The 26,438-nt window shown below is 45.2% G+C and overlaps 2 protein-coding genes across 5 annotated transcripts in view; both read right to left on the bottom strand.

Moving 5' to 3' along the window:
• Positions 1–14,277, bottom strand: part of RPF2 (ribosome production factor 2 homolog) — a 39,666-nt gene extending 25,389 nt beyond the window's left edge. Inside the window, exons 1-7 of one of the 3 annotated variants that reach the window (XM_036902978.2) lie at positions 14,128–14,277; positions 12,051–12,183; positions 9,792–9,829; positions 8,099–8,138; positions 5,542–5,623; positions 4,824–4,900; positions 1,528–1,627 (exon numbers count right to left, since the gene is read on the bottom strand). In XM_036902978.2, the coding sequence (XP_036758873.1) occupies positions 1,528–1,627; positions 4,824–4,900; positions 5,542–5,623; positions 8,099–8,138; positions 9,792–9,829; positions 12,051–12,183; positions 14,128–14,150 (493 nt within the window). In that variant the 5' untranslated portion in view covers positions 14,151–14,277. Of the gene's footprint in view, positions 1–1,527; positions 1,628–4,823; positions 4,901–5,541; positions 5,624–8,098; positions 8,139–9,791; positions 9,830–12,050; positions 12,185–14,127 lie in introns of those variants that run through there. The other 2 variants (XM_057489491.1, XM_036902979.2) reach the window with 2 other exon arrangements.
• Positions 14,278–18,165: 3,888 nt separating this feature from the next.
• GTF3C6 (general transcription factor IIIC subunit 6) lies at positions 18,166–26,043 on the bottom strand. Of its 2 annotated transcripts, none has more exons than XM_036902976.2 (6): positions 25,685–26,043; positions 25,209–25,289; positions 24,682–24,745; positions 24,546–24,590; positions 21,161–21,274; positions 18,166–18,533 (listed from the first exon to the last, which is right to left on the bottom strand). In XM_036902976.2, exons 1-6 carry the CDS (start codon positions 25,943–25,945, stop codon positions 18,238–18,240), a joined length of 861 nt encoding a protein of 286 aa, XP_036758871.2. In that variant the 5' UTR covers positions 25,946–26,043; the 3' UTR covers positions 18,166–18,237. The 2 variants fall into 2 exon arrangements, with proteins under 2 accessions (XP_036758871.2, XP_057345475.1); XM_057489492.1 differs by having other exon boundaries at positions 25,209–25,286; positions 25,685–26,041.
• Positions 26,044–26,438: the final 395 nt, after the last annotated feature.

Raw genomic sequence — 26,438 nt, 5'->3', positions numbered from 1 at the left:
GAGAATGAAGCCACATGTACGGCAGCCAGGACATACCTGGCACTTAGGGTGACAACGATAATGAAATAAAAGGGGCTGGGAAGGCCTTTGAGGGTTTCCTGCAGAATAAACTTGGCTTGAAACTTGCAAGAATGCGAGAAACTGGCTAAGTAAGAATGAAATCAGAAAAGACAACAGGAATGTGAATATATTTTCAATAGGCCAGTTTTTTAATAGAAAAGGGAGGAAGGAAATTGGAAGAGATCAACAAAGCAAACTATATGGGGTCATAACGGGAAAAGCCTTGTGTATCAGACTGAGAGACTAGTAAGGATTCTGAGTGGGAGGTGGGTGATGTACAACAAATCTTACAAAGTCTTTAATCTTCTAAACTTGATCTAGTAATGACAGATGGGTGCAAGCATTTTACAAAGTGTAAAGCCATATAAATAGGGCAATATCATAAAAAAATAATAATGACCTATAGAATATAATACCCCTTTATTCTCACCCACTGCTAGTGTGGAATAAAGAAAATCATGGAGTAAGATTCCTCAAGGGAGGAACAACCTAAGACAGGCACAGTCGCAGGGGGGTCATCAGGTGAGAAATTGGGGATCAACAGAGGTGAGGCTTAGAACCTCACCCCCCCATTCTGAGAGAAATCTTCTGCATACGTGGATGTTTTATTGCCCTTGTCTAGCTTGGATTAACACATAGTGTACAGGCAGACACCTGATCATCTACATTTGCTCTCTTACAACACTAAACTATGTTTTCTACCTTTATCTTGTATCTACCTACCACTTCAGCATTTTATTAAAAATAATAATAATAATAAAGAGAGAAATGTGGTATCCACATATAAATCAAGTATAAAAGCCAAATGAGTATTCATATTTGAACTGACTGTTTATAGTTCATAATGCATGAGCAAAACTGAAAGTTTCTGTGATGACTGCCCTTGTACTGTTCACTATGTAACTTATTCATTATGTAAGAATTTGTTCTCCATGTAAGAACTTGTTTGTTATGCCTCAGAAGATTGGAGACTGACGAAAATTAGGCTTGGGGTGGATTAATGATTGTGCATTGAGCATTGACTCCCCTATACAGAATTCTTTTGTTGTTAACAACCATTTGATCAATAAATATGAGAGATGCCCTCACAAAAAAAAAAAAAAAAAAAAAAAAAAAGGACAGACTTCCAATGGTAAAATAAATTAGTAACCGGGATGTAATGTATAGCATAAGGAATATAGTCAAGATACTGTAACAGCTTGGTAGGGTGATAGCTGGAACCTAGAATTATGTATATAAATGTTCTACCACTGTGTTGTACACTTGAAACTAATGTAATGTAATACTGCGCGTCAGCTACCCTTCAATAAAATGTTAGTCAATAGTGTTGGAAAAAAAAAAAAAAAAAAAAAAAGAAAATCATGGAAACAAAAACAGAGATCAAAACGAGAAGCTGTGACTAGAGTGCAGTGCCGCCCACAGCGAGCTGAGGCCGCCGGAGCGAGCCCGCCCGGGGTCAGTCCTTACCGGTGAGGAGGCTCTGCAGCCTTCGGTAGTCCTCTGTCCCCGTGAAATCATCACCCGCAAAGATCAACATGGGTTTTGTTCCCTCAGGACACTTACTATTCTATGAAATGAAAAAAAACTTGTAAAGATCTAAACCATTTATAAAGTGCTGATTTTAAAGTAATTAATACTTATATACAAACAATTATTTCACATTTTCTTAAATGTCCTAAAACTATGTCTATGAATATTGATTTTAGACTTAAAACAAGAGTTGGGACTTTTAAACTTACAGGCTTTTATGCTAACAAATAATTTTTGGTTCCACTCCCTTAGTAAATTGGCCAAATTACTAAGTGGTCAAAGGAGAGGGCGGGCTACCTTTCGACATTGTTCTACTGAAGAATAAAGGAAAAGCTAAACTTGCTACAAACGAACATAGTCCTTTAACAGCCAGTATCCAGTCAAATAAACTTAGTGTCTTTGAGTCTTCTGCACCACTGTGCCATTCCTGCTCTCACATGGACGGTACTTTTAAATGAAGCCAAACTAAAGTACCAACTGAACATTGACACGGGAAGCAATACAGTTTCATACAAGCTATAGAAGGTAGTGGGCAATCCTTACTCAGCAGGGTTGACCTCTAACTTTAAAAAGTATTTTGTGCAGTTCTAGATTTTATATACCAAGAAGAATGGGATGTTAAGAGGACTTAAAAGTCACCAAAGTGAAAGAAGAAAAAATCAAATGAGAAAAATTCACTAATTTATGGACAAAGGTGAATGGCTGCTGTGAGGACTCCACTGATTCCAGCACCTCAGCTCTGACATCCATCAAGGATTATCCAAACCCAGAGAAGACAAAAACCTCCTCTCCCCGAGGGCCAGAGGCAGCCTGCTACTCCCCTGCTCACCACGAGCCCTCTTGCTGATACTCTGCTTCAGAACCCCGGCCCTCGGCGGCCTACAGCTCAGAGGGTGCACCGAAGGGCGGTCCGACGGGCGGCCTGAACGGCCTTCCAGACCCGCGCCTCTTCCGTGTTCCATCTGCGCCTGCCCGTCCCTCCCGCGGCGACCCCGAGGTCCGGAGGGCTGTGTGAGCACCCGGTGGGCAAGAGGGGAGGCGACATCAGCTACAACACTGGCTTCCAAACCTTCCTGATCACAACGCGTAGTAACAAGAAATACTATTTTAAGTCACGACCCAGGGCACACACGATGAAAGGTAACAGTGTCTACACGCAGGTCGCTGGCACTTTCCACAATGTGGACGCCCTGAGCTAGACGGAACTGTTAACAGCTGAGTTTTATTTGAACAGTCTGATAGGCACTAAAAACTCAAAATGCTATATAAATACTGTGACACAGTACACTAAAAATTACATGAAGTGCTGGCCTTTAGAATAGTTTTTTTGAACAGAGAAAAAAAGGAATTAATTCTTATACACTGTACACAAACTTTTCAAATAAAATACCCCCAGGCAGGTGCAATGCATTTTGTCGTATCTAAAATAAAATCTACTAGCCGTAAATCGTAATCATGTCATTCGTCGGGGCTTAGTTACTGAGAACCACCCTCCTGAGAAGTCGCAGCGCTTTGAAAACAGGCTCCTGGACTAACCGCTCAGTTTCCCGGTCGAGTCCTATCACCTGCTGCTCAAGAGTTAACGGAAGGACGAGGCTCGGGAGTAAACGTGGGCAAGGGAGAAAAGAAGTAACTAGTGACGGCGTCTTAAAAATGAGGAGGTGGTAGAAGAGGAAATAGATCTGAAGGGAGAATATACAAAGCACGCAACTCCAAAACGAACTAAAAATGCACGCGTAGGACCGACTACTCGGTGAAAGTGAAGGGCTGCCTACCAGGCGACGCAGGGACCGCCAAGGGCAGCGCAGTCCCACCAGGCAATGAATTTTACTGTTATGGATACATCCACGAGTGAAAACTGGTACCGGACGAGTCCCGACCAACAGTTCGGTTCTGCGGTCCGGTCTAGGGGCGGCGCGGACAGGGAAGCGTTTTCTTGCTCTGGCGGTGGCTGGAGAGGGCGGGGGAGGCACGCACGGGGCAGGGCACGCGGCAGGGACGGGCCAGCAGCGGCCGTAGCGGGAAGAGGGCTCGTGGCGCTCAGGCCGGCACTCGGGCACAGCCCCGGAGGGGGACCGCAGGACGTGACGGCTCCCACTACGACAAAGCATCGCTTTACACACTGTACAAAGCCCCTCCCATACACCGTCCACACTGGTAAGCATTCTCACGTCCTACCTCCTTCTTTCTTGTGAAACCTGTGTAATACGTGACCGCAATCAGGGGTCAGGGAAGTAACTGACTTGTCAGGTCACAAATGTCATCTAAATGGCCAAGACGGACCTCAAACCCAAGTGTTCTGCCTCTGAATCCAATCTCAGGCCACCGTTCTGCCCGGTACTTGGGGAGGCTGACGCAGCCACCTCAGTGCGGATCTGCTGAGTGCCCTGCTCAGACCCACAGGGAACCTGGAGGGCGTGTCCTCTTTTTATGTTTGCCATCATCTCTCAATTGCATCACGGCCCTCAAAGGCCTGTGACCTGGAACAGCGAGGCGGCTCCCTGGTACAAACTGTAGTGCCCTTGCTTCCGAATCCCAGGCACACCATGTACTCTACGCATGATGCTAGGCCAGCAGAGGTCCTTCTGGGCCTCAGTCTCTAAATCTGTAGCCTAGGGAAAACAATTTCAGCCTCACACAGGGTAGCTGAGGTCTACGTGAAATACTGTATTGGACAGAACGAATTAAGCCGAAAGCAGAGTTCTGAGGAAGCAGAAGCCCCACCTAATCTGGACCCAGGAGCTGAGTTAGGATTTTCTTGCTTTTCTGAGACTATTTACTTTCTATTTCATAATCCCATTCAAACAGAGGATTCACAAAGATGCGAGTCATCAAGGGAAAGGCTAAACTGGCAATCTGGTGGTCAGCACCCAAAATACTGTGGGATCAACCAAAGATTCCTAGGTTTAGAACAGGCTCATTTTGAAAATTCTGATATTTCTGAGGTTCCCTAAAATAGGTGCTGTAGTAATTCTCAGAGGACAGCATTTACACTATGGGCCTAGACAAGAATTAATAACCACTGTGAAATTAGCTGCCAGAAGATCCACATACGTATCATATGCTATAAATTCACTCTTCTTGAAGTGAAGGGAAATGAAACTGCTTAAGAGCACCCTGAAATTCCTTCCCATTCAAGCCACAAACCTGGGTCAGCACTCTATCCACAAGATGTCACTGTTGCCTCAAGAGCAACATTACGAAATGCTTTTACTCTTTACCATCAGTCTTACCTTAATATCTTTTAGAGAGACAAACTTCTCGATACCTAATTCAATCATATCCAGCACATGGTAGTCATACATACGACCTAGAAGGAAAACACGTTTTCTTTTAAGCACTTACTTTCCTAAGCAGCTGCCTTATGTATGTAGCCATTTATTTACATTTTAAATGTCTTAAGGTCTGCCTCTTTTCATTCTCCTAATAACTCACAAACATGTCCCTTCCTTCTTAAATTTTGAACTCTCCCTAGAATAGTCTGTTGTGATCTTGGCCCTGAAAAGGATCTTAGAGATCATTTAGCCAAATTTCCTGACAGTCAGTCCCACAGAGGGCAAAGGGCTTGCCTGTGCCAGTGAGCATGCCTGACCACGTCTCAGTACACCTAGGCCAAGGTTCTTCTTCCCATGTGTTCATTAAACAAATATTTATTAGGGAAAGGTTAATTTATGTGGGTAGGAATACTACCTTCTTTTCCCTAACTCTAATACTGATTTAGGATATATATGTTTTATATCAGAAAAATATCTACAGCATTAAGTAGGGTAATATTTACATGCCTATTCTTTGCCTGCAGACTAGCAGATAAAAAAATTTTATGCAAACTAGCAAGGAAAAAAAAAAAAACTAGTTTAAAGCTTACGGTTACTCCTGAAGCCTCAAAACCATCAATCCAAGTCACAGAACCAACTCTAGAAATAAAAATATTGGAATGTAAATGATACTTACCTATTACTAGATTATTTGGCCGCTTCTTATTATGGGAGCCAAACATGAATAAAGAACAATCTGACTTCTTTGAGAAGAATTCCTGTAAACCAACAAAATCTCATTAATCAATGCATAAATCTAAGAATTTTCTCTCTCAACTAGAAGGAATGTCAGTTTTTTTCAGTGGAAGTTAATGAAAACAATGAACTAGATAGGAATAAACAGAGGAAAAGACTTTACTGCTAGCTTTTCAAATTTTCTGCTGTGGGTTACCTAAGGAAAAGATACATTGAAAACTAAAAATACATTAAAGCTTTTAGGTTAATAAATAAAATGAGATCCTTTTTTTCAGCTGTGTGTTAATTTGGAACAGCACACCAAGGATTTTCTTTGCTGAACAAGTGCTAAATTTACCCATGAGCCATTTCTGCTTTCCTCAACGGTACATCTCAGCATTTAAAATATACATGCATATATAAGGGACCTACACAAATACGCGTTTTTGGATGTTTGTAATGGACTCCTGAGTTACAGTGCCAATGGCTACTTTTCATGGCCAACTTCCTCCCACAGGGACCTTGCCCTAGGATCCCCGCCCCACTGCAGCCATGTCTAATGCCATGTTGCATACACAGCGAGGATTAACTGACAGGTCTATGATGTTTCTACCAGTAAGGTATCTCCTCCCTTGGGCTCTCAAAAGCCTGGTTTCCATGATGCATCTGAGAGGAGCAGAAACAGTTATGAGGTTCCAATCCCAGATAGCAACCTTCACCTGGCGCCTAGACTCTACATCCCACATACTTTGAGATACCCAATCTCAGCATGGAATTACAGCTGCTGCCTAGTCGGTCATCAGTCACCCAGGGTTTAGACAGAAGCACACAAGACAAACAGCTAGGCCCTCCCGTCCACACCCCTGTAGAGGACAGAGTCCCGGTCCAAGAGGCCTAGCTCCGCCTTTTCCTATGGGATCCAGTCAGCCTTTGTGAGAATCGAAAAGAGGAAATGTCACAGTAACACCTCCTGCAAAAACCTGCATGGGCCACGTGAAGGTACTTTATACCATGCCTGGCACAAAGAAGGTGCTCAATAATGTTTTTTTACAGTCTCATGGCTAACACACCAGAGGTCTCGCCGACTGCCGTACACGCATGCAGTGCGTCTGTCACCCTTCCCTACAAGTATGCTTTCTGTTAAAGTTCTACAGCAAGAGCAGCCCAATTACCTCCAAAAGACCTGAGAATAAATATTTTAGACTTTTTATACACCTTTAAAAAAAAAACTTTAAAATGTAAATCCATTTTTAGCTCATGGGCTTCAGAGAAATAGGGACTTGGCCCCCAGGAGGTGTGTCTGCCAGCTCTCCTGTCGCACCACTCCTGGCCTGTAGTGAGAACGTGCTATCGCAGGGACGGGCAGTTGGGGGGCAGTCCAACCACAGCCCCAACATGGCCACTGTGTCCACAGCCTTTCTGAGCTGCAGTGGTCTGAGGTCTATTACAGTCAAGGAAATCTCTCCTATCTGTGGAGGGGGGAGATCGAAAAGAGGAAACGTCACAATTTCAAATGTAAGAAAAGCTGTCTTGTCAACACTGGATTGAAAAAGAAGTACAGAATGCTACAGACGCTCCGACCTAACGCTGCTACAAAGTGGTCGCCCACCTGAAAGCATCAGGGTGCCACAAAACAGAGCCAGTCCTTGATAAGCGCCACGTGGAAGACACAGATTTCTGGGTTAGACCCCATGTTTTTACTTTCACGATCTCTTCCATAAATGACTGAAAAATCCAGGACTGCAATGAAAGTAACTTTAGAAAAAACTGAACATTTATTTTGCCAATATTTTTCTTAATATTTGTAATTTTCATTGCAGTTAGTTGCCACATTAAGATTAGTATCTGAATTATTGAGATTCTATCCAAAAGTTCTTTATATTAACTTAAAAAAAAAAACCAAGAGTGTTCCTGTCAAGAGAACATAGTCACATCCCAATTTTTAAAGTCAGTTTAAATAGTTTAAGCCACTTATCCCTTAAGTAAGGCTTTCTTTAGAAAGAAACCGCATACTCAAAGACCACTCATTCACCATTTACTATAAGCTACCTGTTATCTTCTGATTTCACTCACTGGCCTTTTTCATTTAGTTTTGGTTGCCAATACACTCAAACAGAAATCTGACTAAGAAAGCCACTGTCAGCGGTTAGCAATAATTCAGGTTTGTTTCTTGTTCTAAAAACAAGTGAACTAAGTCAAATTTTTAAAAACCAAACTCGCTTTATAAAAACAGATCCAAAACAAGCTTCCATTTGACAGTCCATTAATTACGCACTTAGAATGTAATTCGATTTTTAAAAATTCTATCAATATACTTGCAAGCATAGACATAGTGCAATGTAAGATTAAGAGCCATATTTTTAAAAGTATAAAAGTCTTATTTTCCCTCCATTTTACATCAATATTCCCTCAGAGATGATGTCGAATTTAAAAAAAAATCATAAATTAGGAGTACTAAATGAATTAGACTGAATTATCATTTATATGTTCTCTTAAATTACAAAGATTCTTGTACTTACCAATGATGTCTGATCCTCAAAGGGTCTTGTAATATTTTTCCTAAAAATATTTTTAAAAATTGTAAAAGGTGACCCAAATTTAGTAATCTTAACAAGTAATTCACTCTTAACAATCAAGAAATATACTAAGAACATAATTTTATACTCAGATGACCGAAAAAAGGAGCTGGGAGGATATCCACCCATCAGGTGTTTACTCAGTGCCTATGACGTACGGGCCCGTCCAGGACTCAGCGATACCAGAGCCCCACGTCAAGTAAGGCCCTTGCTGCATGGAGCTTACATTCTAGAGGCAAAACAATTTCAAAAAGTAATGACTGATGTGACAAGAATGAAACAGGATACTGCATTAGTATGAAGAGTAGAAAATGAGCTGAGACTTGAAAAGGACCTAATGAGTTATTCATGGAAAAGTTTTAAGCTTAAGAGTATTGTAGGAAGAGGAAACAGAATAGGCAAGGTTTTGGGATGGAAACAAGCTTTGACTAAAGAAACAGAAAGAAGGCAAGTGTCACCAGAGCTTAGTGAGCAAAGGGATAATAGTGGGGCACAAGTCAGAGATGCACGCACAGTGCAGATTATGTGGGGCCTTTTGGTCAAGGTACAGCACGTAGGTATTAAAAGAATTCCAATTAATAAATGTAGAAGGAATGAGGGAAGTAGAAAAGCACCATCAGAACCACCACAGTAATCACTGTTGTAGACAAGATCCACTGATGGATGCTAAAATTAATAAGCAAGTTTGAGGAGAAAGAGGATTATTTGCATGGACTTTGTGTAGTCTCAAAGTATCTCTTCCAAACATTTATTAATTACAAAGGGGAAAATAGTAACTTTACAGTGGAGACCCAGCAGACACCACCTCAACCAAGGTTAATGCCGCCAACAGAAAAGCGTCATGTACCCCCTGGTATAGTTTACTGAGAGCACCTCACTTCGGGGGTATTCTTGCCAAAAAAGGGTAACCTTAATCTAGTCACAAGAAACTGAAGACAAATCCAAACTGAAGGATATTTTACAAAATAACTGACAAGTACTTGTCAAAAGTGCCAAAGTCATCAAAGACAAGGGAAGACCAAGAAACTGTCACAAAGTGGAAGAGCCTACGGACACATGACAAGTAAATGCAGTGCGAGATCCTGGAAGACAGAGAGGTATCAGAGGAGAACCGGTGCGAACCGAACGAAGTCTGTGGTTCAGTTAGCATTACTGTAACAATGCTAATTTCCTCCTTTCGATAATTGTACTACGGTCATGCAAGAGGCAACATTAAGAGAAGCTGGTTCTAGGTGGACAGTAACTGCACTAGTTGGGGTGAGGGTTTCATGTGTGTGACTGCTGAACCGCTGTGTTGTATACTTGAAACCAATATAATACTGTATTTCATATATATCAACTATATTTCAATTAAAAAAAAAAGAGAAGCTGCATGAAGGGTATATGGGAACTCCACTATCTGTGCAACTTGTCTGCAGGTCTATAATTATTTCAAAATGATATATTTATTAATATGCTATGATTACAACTATGTAAGAAATTCAGTACAAATGAAAACACTAGACAGGAAAGATATTTTAAAGTATTAGTAGCTATATTAAAGAACTGTTTTTAAACAAACACTTTTCTACATTTTCCATAAGATGCTTATTACTTTTATATTAGAAGAATATAAAGTAAAAAAAAAACAACTTACTTTTTAAACAGAACCCCATATGGTTTTTTCAGTGCATACTGTAAAACATAATTTATAGTTTTCAGAACAAAACACCGAAAAGCACAGGTAAAAATGAAGCACTGTAACAGACATTCACATAAAATCACCCACAGAGGCCCCTGAATCCCATTCAGGTGTCTTCCGCTTCGCCCCCTTTCAGTCACTCACAACAACGTGCAACATGAGCTTGATGTGACTCACACTGGGCTTTCCTCATCTGAAGTCTCTATGCCCTTCCAAGAGCCTAACAAAGTTAAATGATTTCCTCCATTTCTGTAAATTCTACCATTCCAGTTTCTCCAGGCAAACAATTTGAGAGTAGGAAGAAGAGCAGAAAAAAGAAAGTCCTGTTAGGAAAGGCTGACGGAATCGAACGATGCCGTCCGGACACCCAGGCAGAGACAGGGCCACGGCGGCGGCAGCCAGCGCGCCAGCCAGGGAGCGCGGCCCTGGGACGGCTCTGTGGCCAGCCTTCCTTTCCCCTCCGTCCCGCTCCTTCCCGCCCACCCGGTGCGGCCGGTCCTGCTCCGCCCCAAGGAGGGACGACGGTGCAAGGCACTGGGGGAAGAGGGAACGCGGGGAACAATGAAACCGAGGTGAGAGGACAGCCGGCCAACTGCCAGGGCCCGTGAACGAAGGGAACGGGCCACTGCAGTCTGCCTTTCTGAGTGCGAAGACTTTGGACGATCCTTGACCGAATGGTTCCCTGCCTCGGTGTACGTGATGAACACCACCGCCGTCTCCTGACGGCTCATCAGTGAGCGCTCACGACTGTAACGATCCGACCTCCGTGTGCTCCTGGGCTCACACACACGGAGGGTCGTTCTGCTGACAGGATACTGGGAGGACAGGGGCAGTATCCCCTCGACATGACGACGCTCAGGCAAACAAAAAAGAAGAGCACACATGGGACACACAGGCACCTAAACTATCTTGTTTAACAAGGATAGGGGATTTATTAAGTTTAAAATCACCTTGGCTAATGTCTCTTCAAAGATAAACATTTTGGGAACACTTAGCAGGTGTACGTCCCAGCCCTGTGTCTCTCAACCGCCTATAAAACCCCTAGACAGCGCGCCACCCCCGGCTCTCTTGTCCCCTCCTGGCATGAGCCAGGAGCTGTTCTCTCGCTTTCTCTCTAAATAAAAGCTTCTCACTTGCTCTCCTAAAAAAATAATAATAAATAAATAAATAAATAAATAAAATCTACTCAGTTGTTTAGCCGACTTAACCAAAAGAATCTATCTGCTCAAGGCCTAATGTTTAACCTCCCTCTAGGTATCTCCACAGGCCATGCCTTTCAGTCCCCGAGGAGGCATTTACTGAGCACTTACTACATGCCAGACACTAGACCAGACACCAGGCCACAGAGGTAGAAACACAAGAGCTTTTATCTTTGCAATTACACGTCCTAAACTGAACACATCACTTTTCCCGCCAAAGCGGCTCCACGTGATACGTTCCAGAGAGCACATCACTCAACAGGCACCCAAGCCGGAAACCTGGTGAAGCCACACTTCTCGCTCAGCCCAAACTCTTCTACCCTCGACACCGACTCTCTGCTCATCTCTCACTTTCACTGCTACCATCCGAATGCAGACGCTCTCTACCTGGCAGACAGCAATGGCGGAGCTTCCTATGTCTGCTCTCAGTCCTCTCCAGTCCAACTGATTAAACGGATCCTGTCTCACTTCCAATCTTCCAATCGCTCCTGAGCTTTCAGAATAAAGCTCAACTCCATGCTGCTGGGCAACCCCTGCTCTGCAGCCACCAGGGGCCCACTCTCCCTCAGCCATCCCGGACCCCTTGGGGGTCCCCAAGGGCATCATGCCCCTCCATGCCCCCTTCTGCACCCCCCTTTTCCTCGGCCTGGAGGCCCTTCTCTGCCGCGGCCCCCTTCATGCTCTGGCTCCTCCTTCAAGATGAAGCTTAAGGGTGTGGGATTTTAACTGCCTCCCATCCTACCCTGTGCAAGCACTTGATGGACAGTAATTTTTATGTGTCTGTCTCCCTCACAAAGCTCACTGCAGGGAGGGGCTGCCTTATAAACTGGGAATCCCTACACCACACACAGTACGTGGCAAGGCAAGTAACCCCCAACTTCAGCTTCTCTCCAAGGCCAGCAGTTCTTCAGGCAAGGGAAACTCGCCGATGAATGTCTCCCGCAGCTCAAGCTGAATGCTGGGAATCTCCCACAGTGATTTCAATACCATTTTAAAAATAAGTATATATACGTACCACATCTCTAAGTACTTGCGTCACGGTTGAATTTGCATTTCCCCCTTTAATCAGCATAGCATTTTTAATATTTTCACTGAGTTTTGGTTCTCTCTTCTCAAGAAATCTCTTAGCTCTTTTCGTTTTGGGTTTTCTGTTCAGAAAATCAGTAATCATAACTTAAAATATTTTCCTTATATTACAAAACCATGACAATGATTACACAGTCTTAAATATCAAGAGAGACACTACATAATGTTTATCAGGATTCCACCACCAAACAAAATCTTACATTTTAGGGAGGTATTAGGAAAAGATATTCAGTTATTGTTAAATAAGGGTTCATTATCAGCTTTTGGTTTTTTAAAGAGGCTTTCAATTTTTTATATCCCTAGTACTCATTTTTTACTGCCTTTTCGAAACCTTTTTTTACTTAAAAAAAGAGGGGGCCCTCAAGTGAATACTGTTGTTTTTACCCTATTATTTTTTCTTCAGTTTTCAAGCCATAGAATTGTGCTCTGCCCCCTGACACAAAGAAACACACACCAGCTCCGCTCCACCTGTGGGCAGTTACTAAACATAGGAAAGCTAATTACTGCTGACCTTCCATCCAGGTTTAAGACCACAGCGCCTGCTAGGAAGTAAACAGTATCCCCCTGCCACATTACTGCCACCAAAGAGGAGTAATAACGCAGGACACTTTTTTACAGAGTCACTCCATTCAGCCTTAATAGACCCTATGAGAGGGGCAAAATTATCATCATTTTACAGATGAGGCAACTGAGGCTAGAGAGGTAATTTGCCCAAAGTCACACAGCTTGTAAGTAGGCCAATTCAAATGAGCTAAATTAAAAAACTCACCTAAACCAATCATCCTGCAAAATATGAAGAGAAAAAAATCCATTACTCTGATTTTATGTGACGGGACAATAAAATGTATTTATACATTTCTGTCAGAAAAAGGACTTCGCCTCTGCCTCCACTACAGTGAGCGTGATGCTTTCCCAATAGTTTCCTGCCGTCTCCTCTCTTAAATAACTATGACCCTCCCTCACTCTTCCAGTCCTTTGGACATTTTGGAAAGGAAAAGAGAAGCAGAATATACACACTGTTAATTCACTATGTAGACCGAAAAATTCTCCTCCAAATAAAATGTCAAGCATATATAAGCTTTAATCTTTACTAGTTAATATACACATGATTTACTAAATCAAGAGACATTTACTGTGTCCACATGGCAATAAAAGTGCTATAGGCTCTATGTTCCATGTGGTCTGTGACTTCTCACTAACCAGCAACCAATGCAAATAACACCTTATATGTTTTAGTGGACGTTTGTCTCCCAATCAGACTGTAATCTTAGTCATCTTTGCAGTCCCCATAACTAGAAGAATCTATTGCAGATGCACAAAAATCTCTGAATTAATGATTAAAAGAAAAACCTGTCATTTTGACTATGTTACCCCAGATAAAACACAAGAAAACCAAAGCAAATAACAGCAGGATTATTTAGGGGATCAATTAATATATTCTGGACAATGTAACAGACATCACTTAAGGGTAACTCAGAGAAGGGTCCAAGGCCGAAAGGAAGAGAAAAGGTAATGGGCACTTCCACGCGCTGGAGCGGGGGTTTCACCTACACTGGTGCACAAAGTCCTCACGACCCCCTTTAGTATGTATGACTAACCGGGAACGCTGTGCCACAGGGAACACAGAAGAAGGGGCGCGAACGGCCCAGACCACGAGGCTTCACGCGGACTTGCCCAGATTGCCACCAGACCCATCCGATTCCTTGGCACCCCGCTCCTAGCATCCGGAAACCAGCGCCTCGGACGGGCCAGGGCCGGAACGGCCCACGCCCCGGGCACCCGCAGCCCCCAGGCCACCTCCCCGCGCCCCTGGGCCACCTCCGCCCCGCGCCCCCGCTCTCCGTCGCCCTGCAGGCGGCGAGGACAGAGCGAGACCCGGGCTGCCAGGTGGAGCGGCCCCATCCGGGCCGGGGACAGAGGCTACGAGGAGGAACAGGGCTTTCCCGTCTTCCCGCCACCGGGGCTCCTCCCGGACGGTACCCGGGTGAGAGACCGCGCGCACTCACACGACTCGCTCCAGAGCGTCCATGGCTGCGCGCGCGCCGGCCGGCCGGGCTGCTCCGCGACGCGACGCGTAGGGCCGGCGCTGTGCGCGCGACGTCACTTCCGGGGCCTCAACGACGCGGACGTCGGGGCGCCCATGGCGCGGGTCCCCTGCGCGGGCGCTTGGCAGAGCCCCGCCTGGGGCGCCTCGCGGCCGGCAGCTGATGGTCCGCCGAGTGCGCACCGGTGTAGATACCCCGAGGGCAGGAGTTCTGGGAATTGCAGGATATTTTTCTAGCAAAATACCTTTGAAACAAATCAATGAAAGGGAGAAATAAAGTGGAAGAAACGTGTTTATTGCCCACGGGCAGTCGCCCACCTTCGCCCGCCGGGGTATCTGGCGACCCGGCTGCAGAACCCGGCCCCACCGCGCCTCTCAGGTCCAGACAAGGCCTCGCTCCCCTGTAATCAGCCCCTGACATGGGGAGGCACCAAGGCCGGGAGCTCCTGGAGCCGCGCGCGGGTGTCGCTGCAGCCCCGGCTCCGCGGCCCTGCGGCAGCTGCCGCCGGAAAGGCGTGTATCCGCACTTCACTCATCAGTACGTTCGTTTCTTTGTTCTGGGACTGAACAACATTCCGCTCTATGGATACACCACATTTATCCATTCAAAACTTTTCGGGCATTTGGATCGTTCCGACTTTTTGGCTATTAATGAATTCTGCTTTCTTCACGTTCTCAGTCTGGTAATTCCAACATCCCTGCCATATCTGAACCTGGTTCTGATGGACCTCAAGCCAAGGAATGCCGGCAGTCTCTAAAAGCTGGAAAAGACAAGAAAATGGATTCCCCTCCGGAGCCTCCAGGCTACTCAGCCCCACCAACAGCTTGATTTCATTCCTGCTAAGACCTCATCTCGGGATCTGACCTCCAGGGTTGTTAGATAATCAATTTATGTTGCTTCAGGTCACTAAGTTTGCAGTAATTTGTTACAACAGCAGTAGGGAACATATAATCACCAAATGGGAACAGGGAATGTAAGAAGTACGAGTTTGGTAAGACATGATAGTGAAAGAAATACTGGATCTGAGAAAAAAAAAGTAGGACCTCTGCTACCTTGACATTCTTATTAATGATGTGCAAGTACGGCTACAGTAAATCCAGATACAAGATACCAGCATGCCCGCAAAAAACCCAAAACTTTTTAAAAGAAAAAAAATGCATCAGTACCTAGAAACTACGTATTAACATTTACAAAGGTGTACATACTCTCTGTCTTGAACTAATAATGTAAAGTGTACTTCCAGACAATTTTATAAACAGGATATTCTTACTCCACAAGGAGATTAAGAAAGACAGCAAATCCATTCCAGAATCAATGAAGACGTTTCTGGAAGGCGACTCTATGCAAGCCTGACACATGAGAAACTTGTTCAGCTTCACTTAAGCAGTTGAAATGAGAAATGAAAACAGGAGATTCTGAAATACTATAAGCTGCTGCTATATAAGTAGAGAAGCACATGATCCTGAGTTTCACTAAGCTGGCCGTATCTGTCAATAAATTTATGATCACAGTGAACAAATGGGTAGATATTCCAACATTTCTATGATGAGCTTAAAGAGTAATTCTCCATGATGCATCTCAGCAATAGGACCCTTTTGAGTGGAATATATTTATAAGCAAAAGCCACCCACTGCCTTCAGTGTCAGTTGGTGTGACAGCGACAGACAGTGGCCCCAAGATCAGTATATAAGTGATTCTAGCAAGCTAGTAAGGCAGATCGTGGTAAAGAAATTCCTACGTGAAGTTCTAGTCTTATAAAATATTTTATAGTTGAAAATAAGATTTTACTAAATTCCAAACATGTATTAACAAGGAACTAAATATATGTATTCTCTTCAAAATGTGACTTTATTGTCCTCTACAATTTAAGGCAGAAGTACATCATAGTCCAGATCACTTACTTTTGCAAGATTACAAATCTCAAGAATCTTCTACTCTACTTCTTTATACTTTTCTGCATTTTTATAAATGCATAATGTGTCAATTTTGATTACAGAGTGACTTAAACAAGGGACAAGTTATTTCTCTTTCACATTAAAGATCAGAAGTAGGTAGTTACAATGCCTTCTCTGCCTCAATAGCAGGAGTAGTCACAGGTTTGGAATGACAGCCGCACTCACAGGATCCAACAAGCCTTGCAGGACACAACCCAGGCTCACCTAACTTTACAAGAAACAGCACAGCAGCCTGAGCTTGTTTCCACATACCTCTTTATACCAGCCACCCCAGTGTCAGCTCAGGTGTAAGGGAACAAGTCATTGGGATGAGTGCAGAAGCCACTCCAGCTTAGATGTTCATGCTCCCTAAGAACGAGTATCTCTTGAAACCACCCATGAGTTCATTTTCCAGGGATCCTTGTGACAGGAAACAGTGCTTAGGAAGCCCGAAGCCCATGTTTTCCAATGGGCATTTTCAGTTCTTGTCAGTCTCCCTGGTCCAGATATGGTCCACAGATACAGCTTACCAGTAGGATACAGCATGTGCCCACACAGAAAAGAGGGGAGCTGCCCATTTCCCTTTAGGCCTTAAATTTAAAAAGACTTCCCAGAAGTATGCACCACTCAACATGTCTAACTCCATGCCACTGGCCAGAACGTAGTCATAAAGCCATGTATATACACAAGGAAAGCTGGACACATTGCTACCCTAAATGAAACCCAGAATTCTGTTACAAAGTAAAAAAGGAAGAATAGATACTGGGTCAGACAATTAGCTGTCTCTCCTACAACTACATATGGTGGACAAAATAAACTTTTTGTTAAGCATAAGCTGAGACTCAAGTTATACAAAAACTGGGATAATATATGTGCTTATGACTTGGAAATGCTTTTCGTCAAGCTAAGTTGTATTCAAATAGCAAAAAGGTACAAATTTACTAAAGAAAAAGATTCCTTATGCTAGAACATGACTTCTCTGTCACAACAGTCACATCTCTTAAGAGTTGTGAGATATAATTAACGGGAGGTGTGTTTTAACTTTATTAGCACCAGGTTAAACCATATGAAATTGCTCTTTGTAGTCAGAAACAATCAAATATTGGTAACTTCATACAGGTCAACCTGTATCAAAATTTGTGAAGTTTACTTAAAAACACAAATTAGCACAGATCTAGGTCATCAGTAACCTGGCTGTTACAGCTCAATTCCAATAATCTTTCTTGAGTGGGAAAGGAGTGGAAATAAAGCTAGAATATTAGAAACTGTTCCTTTATCCTTAAGTCCTTCTGAATTTTTTCGGTTCCTAGATATACACTTACTGTGGTAGACTGCAAAAGCCCCTCCAAAGATTTTCACACCAAAACCCTCAGTTTTATGGCTATTTATGTTAGGTTATGTGACATCCAGAACTCTGCAGATAGAACTAAGGCTATAGACCTAAAAATAGGGAGGCTATCCAGGTGGGCCGAATGCAATCAAATGGATCTCTACAAGTAGAAGGCAGAAGGGTCAGTGAGAGGAGGACAGGAGCGGCAGCGGAGATTCAAAGAGGGAGGGACTCGATCATTACCGGCTTCAGGGAGAAAGGACGGGCCCAGGAAAGCAGGCGGCCTCTGAAAGCTGGGAATGCCTGCAGCTGACAGCAAGGAGGGCGCCTTGATCCTTCAACCCCAGGAACTACACTCTGCCAACAGCCTGCGCACGGGAACAGAGTTCCCTCCCTCCGAACTCCGGAGAACGAAGCCCAGCCAACACCTTGACTTGAGCCCTGGCGACACCCATGTTGGAGAGCCGACCTACAAAACTGTAAGACATACACTGTGACCTTTGAAGCCACAAGTCTGTGGTAATTCGTGATGGCTGCAACAGAAAACACATACACTTACCTTAGTAAAACCTCCAATGTAAAGGTCATCACAGAAGGATCCCTATCATCATTCAAACCTCACTGTTAAGAATTCATTTCCTACCTGCTCCTTAATTATTCTGGTATATTAAGCTGTGCTGTAATTGAAAATGTGTGCCAAATATGTGAGCCAACAAAAATAGTAAGATAGTGAACTGAAAGCCACATAGCCAATTATTTTATGTAAAAACTGTAAAAAGTTCACGACTACTTCTCATGGGAAATATTTCATCTAGGAGTGATTTCAAAGGCAGAATCCTGAGATTCCATAAAAACAGAACCTTCTGTCCCAGAAGTGGCATCAGGAGCACCACAGCCCTCTCTGTCCAGGGCTGGAGGTTTCTCCTGTTCGTCACTCAGGTCTGAATTTTCTTTCATTTGGGTCTCCTGCTCTTCCAACTCCAAAGGTTTATCTGGGGCTGAAGCTACAACTTCTTCATCTTCATTTTCATGCAGAAAACTACAGATCATGTTGGGTCTATAGGAGAAATCATTGTCCTTGATTTGCAGCCATTCCACACCACCTAACGGGGGAGGGAGAGGGGTGGTAAGAAAAACCAAGGAAGAAACATGAAAAAAGAACTTCAGTTATTTAAGTATATTTTTCTTCAGTTTCAATCTTCATCCTATGAATACAAGTCAAAATAAAGCCCCAACACGAACCGAGGAACATGGTGCCCGTACTACTGACGGTCACTCCACTTCCATCTCACATGGAGACCCTGGAATGCCTACAGAGGATGCAGCATCAAAATCACTAATAGGCATCAACTCGGTCACTATTCCAGGCCCTTTTCCCAGAGTCCCAGCGTGCACCTCGTTCTGGGGATGACCTGAGCGCCCGCGCCGCCTGGTGCCTGGGGGCAGAGAGCTTTCCCGCTTCCCTACAGGTCTGCCTTTGCACGCTCAGCCCCCCGCAGTCCAGCGGGAGATGGGGCTCTATCGCCTGCCAAGCCGGCGCCTCCACGTCCTGTGCAGTCAGAGCGCCCACCTGTGAGGTAAGACACCTGTCCAAAAAGCACCTGGAAAAAATTTCATTCCTTCCCACATTCATAGTCAGTGAGCCCCAGAATCAAGAATTGCTCCAATGCTAGTCATTTTTCCTTTATCCTCATGACCCGCTCAGCCAAATACTTTCCACGGGTCCTCGTTCATCTCTACAGCAAGCACAGGCTGTCGGTGCGTCTTCCGAAGCCCACCAGCTACCTCTACGGTGCCCGCAGCTGTCTGGCAGCCCCATTCATGCGTCTGCTCCTGCTCCCCGCCATGAACTAATTCTTCTGCAGCTGCCTGGCAACTGCTGACCCCACGTCGTCTCACGTCATGACCACAAAGTCTCCCTCTGCCTAAACTGATTAGTCCTTTTCCCTCCAGCCCAGCTTCAACTACTGACTTTCATATTTTTCCCTACCACAGCATCATTCTCCTAGCCGTCAGGTCCAACCAAACCCTTGAGGCCAGCCTGTAGCCTGCTCTGTTATTTAGCATAATATTTGGCACATAACAGAATGTAAATGAATGAAATGGGTATCAACTCATATTCACCCATGTCTGTTTCAACATAACTGGCTTTAGAGTGCAAGTCCCTAGAAGGTAAGGACCAGATCTCCCGCCTGTTTCCTTCTGCCTTCAGCAGACTGCCGTGCTTGGCACCCAGCCTCCAAGACAGTCCCCAACACACCTCACCTTCCTGGTCCTCATGCCCCTGCGCTGTCCCTTCCTGCACTGAATGGGATCCTGCAGAAGTGACAGACTGTGACGGCTCAGGCCGGTTCACAAGACAGTGTCCTCTACCTCGTTCTCACGGGCCGCCTGACGGGGAGAAGCCAGCAGTCACGTCGGGCGGGCCCTCCGACAGTGCTACAGAAGGCCAGGGACCGAGGCCTCCTGTGAACAGCCAGCACCACGCACGCTCACCGTGTGAGCGAGCCGTCTTACAATCGGATTTTCCAGCCTCCTCGAGCCTGCAGATGACAGGAGCCCAGCCCACATATTGACTGCACCCTGAGACCCTGAGCCAGAAGCACCTTGGTGAAGTGCTCCCAAATTCTTGGTTCACAGGAACTGTGAGAGAGTGGTTTTTTGTTGTTTAAAGCTATTACATTTAGGGGTAATTTTATAGGCAGCAATAGATAACCAGTATAGCCTTGAATACTTGGTTACAACTTTATTTGATTAAACAAAATATCCAAAGACCTTTCAGGTTACTAAAGCCTATAGGAGAGGATATTCTACAACTTCATTTAGAAAGGTTCTAATAAACAGCTAAGCTCTCTGATTTGCATCTGCTTCTCAAGGTCATCCTAGAACTTCAAGTACCTCCTTCTTCCTAGTATTTTCACAGAGGCCCTAAAGGGATATTTTGAGGATATATGTGGCAAGAACAGAACTATTATGTAGTTTTGTGTATTTGGTATAATTGCTATATGATTCATGGACCTTCCAATGTTTATGCCTTAAAATACAATAAACCAAGCCATGACTGTTCCTCAGTAGAGTCATATTTACTAGAGTTTCAAATATGTCTCTGAGTGATGGGCTATTAACCATCACGTGATCACCTTTCACCTCCACGACCACTTGCCCGCCGTGGGTGCAGCAGACAGCAGTCTACAGTCTCTACTGGCAACTGGAGAGGCTAAATGGACGCTAAGTAAGAACTCGACCCTGGACAAACGACTGTGGCCCCCAGTCCCTTCTGGAGCCCAAGCCGGCTTCTTCCAGCAGGGAGGGTCTGGGGTAAGAATGCTGCAGTCGCCACACGCTTCTCAATCTTCTGGGGTTTATCTTGGGGATTCAGAACTGCAATCATCCTACCTTCTCCATTTACAAAGAAGTTTTAATTAAAAAGAGATGGACAGACACTGCTCAATTCCCTAAGGGCTGGAAAGGATACGTCAAGTTTCTTGACAAACTCCTCGCAACTATTCCCACACAGAGGGGACAGAGGTTTCTTTTGTGTCTCTGTGCCCTCTGCTCTCTTGGATCAACTGAATTTTAAGTCTATGGCATTTCATGGCAATTTCAATTGTAACACATTTAGCATATTACACATACTTAGCACTACAAAGTACAAAGAATGTCCTGGCAGCGATGGGTCAGTCAAAGCCAGTATTAAATGACCTGTTTTCAGAGAACCAGGGGAACTAACCTATGTTTTCTTCTCCTTCCTTCTTTTCTGTCAGAAGTGTTCTGGTCATGCTGAGCTTCTTCATTGTGTGGCATCGATACTTCAGCGCTGTCTTATTACTGCCTTCTGTGTCTACTGGAACACGAAATACATTCCGTCACTGACACCGCTTGGTGCAATCAAAACAGTCCTATTCAGCTTCAATAATTCCATTTAGGGACTTCGACTGAACCACTTCTTGTCAAGACAGGGTAGTAAGTTCAAGATTTAACTTACCCCTAACACAGAGGAAATGAAAGATAAAATACAAGATAACTGAAGGCACAACTTGACTCAAAAACTGCATGTCCTGCCCAAAGCAATCTACAGATTCAATGCAACCCCCATCAAAATACCAACAGCGTTCTTCAATGAATTAGAACAAACAGTTCTAATATTCATATGGAACCACAAAAGATCTTGAATAGCCAAAGCAATCCTTGGAAAGAAGAACAAAGCTGGGGGAATTATGCTCCCCAACTTCAAGCTCTACTACAAAGCTACAGTGATCAAAACAATTTGGTACTGGCACGGGAACAGAACCATAGATCAAAGGAAAAGAATAGAGAGCCCATATATATGTGATCCCACACATGTATCCCACACAGATAAACCCACACATACATGATCAATTAATATACAATAAAGGAGCCATGGATATACAAGGGGGAAAAGACAGCCTCTTCAACAACTGGTGTTGGCAAAACTGGACAGCTACAAGTAAGAGGTTGAAACTGGATTACTGTCTAACTATATACACAAAAGTAAACTCAAAATGGACCAAAGACCTGAATTTAAGACATGAAACCATAAAACTCTTGGAAGAAAACAGGCAAAAATCTCTTGAATATAAGCATGAGCAATTTTTCTCTGGACACATCTACCCAGGCAAGGGAAACAAAAGAAAAAATGAGTAAGTGGGACTACATCAAACTAAAAAGCTTCTGTACAGCAAAGGACACCACTAGCAGAACAAAAAGGCATCCTACAGTATGTATGGCAGAATATATTCGTAAACAACTTATCTGATAAGGGGTTAACATCCAAAATACATAAAGAACTCACATGCCTGAATACCCAAAACACAAACCTGAACTAAAAATGGGCAGAGGATCTGAACACACACTTCTTCAAAGAAGAAATTCAGATGGCCAACAGTCACATGAAAAGACGCTCCACATCACTAATTATCAGGAAAATACAAATTAAATCCACAATGAGATATCACCTCACACCAGTTAGGATGGAAAATATCAAAAATACAAGGAATAAATGCTGCTGAGGATGTGGAGAAAGGGAAACCTTCCTCCTAAACTGCTGGTGGGACTGCGAATTAGTGCAACTGCTGTGGAAAGCAGTGTGGAGGTTCCTCAAAAAACTAAAAATAGAAATACCATTTGACCCAGTAACTCCTCTCTTAGGAATTTACCCAAAGGAAACAAAATCCCAGATTCGAAAAGATATACACACCCCTATGTTGAATGCCGCATTATTTACAATAGCCAGGATATGGATGCAACCTAAGTGTCTATCTACTGATAATGGATAAAGAAGAGGTGGTACATATAACACAATGGAATATTACTCAGCCATTAAGAAAGAAATCCTGCCATTTGCAACAACATGGATGGAGCTAGAGGGCATCATGCTCAGTGAAATAAGCCAGGCAGAGAAAGATAAATACTGTATGATTTCACTTATTTTTGGAATATAAATACAAAGCAAAACAAGAGGAAGAAAACAGCAGTAGACTCAAAGACACTGAGAAGTGACTGGTGGTTACCACAGGAAGGTGTTGGGGTGGGAGTCTGGGGAGGGTGAGGGGGATAAAGGGGCACAAAATTTCCCCATCATAATGTAGGTTGGTCACAGGGATGGTGGTACAGCACGAAGAATATAGACAGTGATTCTGTAACATCCTCCTATGTTGGCAAATAGTAGCTGTACTAGAGGGGGTGAGGATTTAATATGTGGAACTGGTGAACCACTGTGTGGTATACTTAAACCAATGTAAGATTATGTATCAATGATACTTAAAAAAAAAACACTTAAATAAATTTTGATATAAGGCTTTAATTTAAAAAAAAAGAGAGAGAGGAAGAAAAATCTCAAGGGACAGAAACACAAAGCTTTGAGTGAGAAAACAAGCTATGGGCCTGTTAGGGTACAGGCCTGAAGCAGCGAAGTGGGGCCAGGAATTTGGCCTTACACTGCAATGAGGTCTCGGATTCTACCACTCGAATGAAGGACCAAAGTCAGACTTACTACTCGAAGCCAGAGACTAGAGTTGGGACATTCCCAGTCAGCCCAAAGAAAGCGGAGAATGAAAACTGCTGCCAACCTACTGCCTGGGGTTGCGGCTTTATAGAAAAGTATGGGCAAAGGCAGGAGGGAGGGAGCCCTGAGCCACGGATGTGAAGCCCACTGAAACCTTCCATACAACCGCTGCTGTGCGTGGAACTATACTATCCTTTAGAAAGCAACACAATGATCTCTGTTAAGTTGAACCACATGAGACTGTCCATATTCGGTCCAAACCGGTAATTTCATTTGGCTGAACCTAACTAACATACACACTCATCAATCTGGCAATTCCATTTCTGTTTCCCTCAGAGACATTTTTATGTACATGCACAAAGAGACATGAAAGCATTCATGGCTGCTTTTGTTGATCAATAAGCATAAATAAAAATGTGGGCTCTGGAGCAGACGCTGGGGTCACGCTACGCTGCCTCCGCCTCTCACTGCATGTACGGCACTGGGAACGCTACTTACCTCTGTGCTTTAGTTTCTGCAAACACACAATGAAAATAACAATGGTATCTGCCTCACAGACTTGTGGTGAGGATTAAATGAGTCAACACAAGTAGCATTTACAACAGTGCATGATGTACAGAAGGCACTCAATATTAATTTTCATATTTACTATTAATTACTGGTAAAAATGGAAGCAACCAACATGTCCATTCACTGGAGAATCAGTTGCGGTACAGTCACAAATGGAATAGTAAGAACAGGAGAAAACAGACATTGACCAATAGGTATTTCTCAAAAACTTCTCTTAATTGAAAAAAGACTTCCATCATTTGAAAATAAACAACTCTATTTCTTGTTTGTGGATACATACATATGTAATAGGAAATGTGTGTTAAGAAAAGAAAAACACCAAATTCAAGTGCATGATTACCTCTGACGGAAGGCAATAGGTTAAACATACACATTAGCTTCAAAGGTACCTGGAATTTTTTTTGACTATCTGGCAGAGTGGTAGGATTTGCTACACCTAGAGAATGGGTCCACAAGGTGTTTGATTTTTAATATTCACTGTACACAGGCATGTTTGAACTGTTTCATAGCAATCACTTACCATGTTCAACATTTTCTTCAAATATAACACAGGTCCCAAGAGTGTCTGCAGAAAATTTTGAAGGCAATTTGAGAAATGACAGAGCTACTTTCCCTGCCAGTCACGTAAAGGGAGTCTCATCCGCCCGACATCCTACCTTCATACTCCCCAGCAAAGACATAGCTGTCCACCTGCAGGATGGGCCTCGCGGTGTCGATTCCCTACAACAGAACAGCGGGTCGTAAAACACCAGCACTGGGAACGCCGCGGGGGTGGCGGGAAGGGGTGACGACGACCCAAAGACAGGAACTTCCAGTTGTAAGCCCCGGGGGCCTGGTGCGGCCCGGTGGCACCCGGTGGCAATGCTGCTCTGCGCACCGGGAAGGCGCTCAGGGAGCGAATCCGGAGAGCGGTCCGCACACACGCGGCACTGCAGCCGCGCGGGGACGGACGCCCACGGGGCTGCGGCGGCCACTCGGCAATCCGCGCAAACACCGCGCCGGCCACCGGGGGCCTGACTTCCGAGCCAGGCGCCCGGAGCGAGGGCAGGATCGGTGGACGGGCCCCGGGCGCCGTGCACGAGCTCGGGCGGCCCCCGCGGGCCCTGCCGGCGACAGGGAGCCGCGGGCCTCGTCCGCAGCAGCCCGGGCCTCCCCGCCCGGAGCCGCCCCTCCCGGGACCCACCAGGATCTTGCATCTGCCGTCGCACTTGGAGAGGAAGTCGGAGTCGATGATGCCCGACAGCTCCACGACCACCAGCTGCTCCTGCGGAGGACGGGCGGTTAGCGCGCCCGCCGCCCCTCCTCACCCCGCCCCGCCCCGCCGGCCCGCGCCTCCTGCCTCCTCGGCCTCGCCCGCCTCGCCCTCGCCCGCGCCCGTGCCCCGCTCCGCTGCCGCCGCGCTCCCGCCCCGCGCCGGGCTCCCCAGACCGCCAGCCTCGCCCGCCGGCGCCGCCATCTTGAGTGCGGGCAGCCGTCCGCCGGCGCTCTCCTGCCAGGACGCGAGATGGCGGCTGCCGCGCTCGGGCCCGTCCGAGGGCGGAAGGCGGAGAGGCTGGCGGCGGGAAGCGGACGGGGAAGGTGCGAGGCGGGCGGGCGGCGGGGCCGGGGCCCTGGCGGGATCCCCCCGCGCAGCCACCACCCCGGCGGCGGGCGGCTCACCAGCAGCAGCAGCCGCCGAGGGCGCCCACGCCGGGGCCGGAAGCGGGCCGTCCTGGCCTTTGAACCCGTGACGCCTGTATTGGGCGCCTCGCGGACCCGGCGGCGTTTCCAGGGGGTTGAGGTGCCGGCAGCGGCGGGGCGGGCGCGGTGCGCTGAGGGGCGCGGCCCGCGGGCTCGGTCGGTGGCCGCCCGGCGGACGGACCCTGTGCCGCCCTTGAGCCCCTTCCCCCGGAAACGCCCGCGTTCGGCGCCTGCGGACATGACCCAGAGGCGGGCAAAGGGCCCCAGCCGGCTGGCCGGGCGGCCGGGGGTGGGCCTGCGGGAGCGCGCGGGCTCGCGGCGAGGCCTCGGGCACGGAGGCTGTTGTGAGCGTCAGGAGATAATGCACCCAAAACACACACAGCCCAGTTTTCAGCGCATGTTAAGCATTTAATGTGAATTTAATCTGTTGGTAACAATATAAAATATTTTAGAATACGACTTCCTATAAACATTTTCATATATACCCAACTTCTTCCCACATGCACACTTTTACAAAAATGTTTTCAAGTTGTATGTTTTTAATTTGCTTTTTTGACTATACACAGTATCACGGATGGTTTTTCCATGTTTTCCATGGTGAATATAGATCAAATTCATAATTCTTAGTAACTACATAGTATTTATTATGTAATAATAATGATATTGTGTAACATTGATAAACACTTCAATAAACTTCTTTCTTACCCAGTTGCCCCATTAAATGAATAGGATT

This window comes from Manis pentadactyla, chromosome 12, assembly GCF_030020395.1.
Source record: "Manis pentadactyla isolate mManPen7 chromosome 12, mManPen7.hap1, whole genome shotgun sequence".
NCBI lineage: Eukaryota > Metazoa > Chordata > Mammalia > Pholidota > Manidae > Manis > Manis pentadactyla.
The sequence above is the reverse complement of the archived record's forward strand: the minus strand, read 5'-3'. Positions and strand labels throughout refer to the sequence as shown.

What these genes read in the sequence shown, in the direction of transcription:
- GTF3C6 (XM_036902976.2), bottom strand. Translation starts at nt 25,945, where the DNA reads ATGTCCGCAGGCGCCGAACGCGGGCGTTTCCGGGGGAAGGGGCTCAAG. An exon ending in CTCGGCGGCTGCTGCTGCTG is followed by an intron (nt 25,290 to 25,684) that starts GTGAGCCGCCCG and finishes CGTCCTCCGCAG; the next exon opens with GAGCAGCTGGTGGTCGTGGA. An exon ending in GGAAGGAGAAGAAAACATAG is followed by an intron (nt 18,534 to 21,160) that starts GTTAGTTCCCCT and finishes CTCCCCCGTTAG; the next exon opens with GTGGTGTGGAATGGCTGCAA.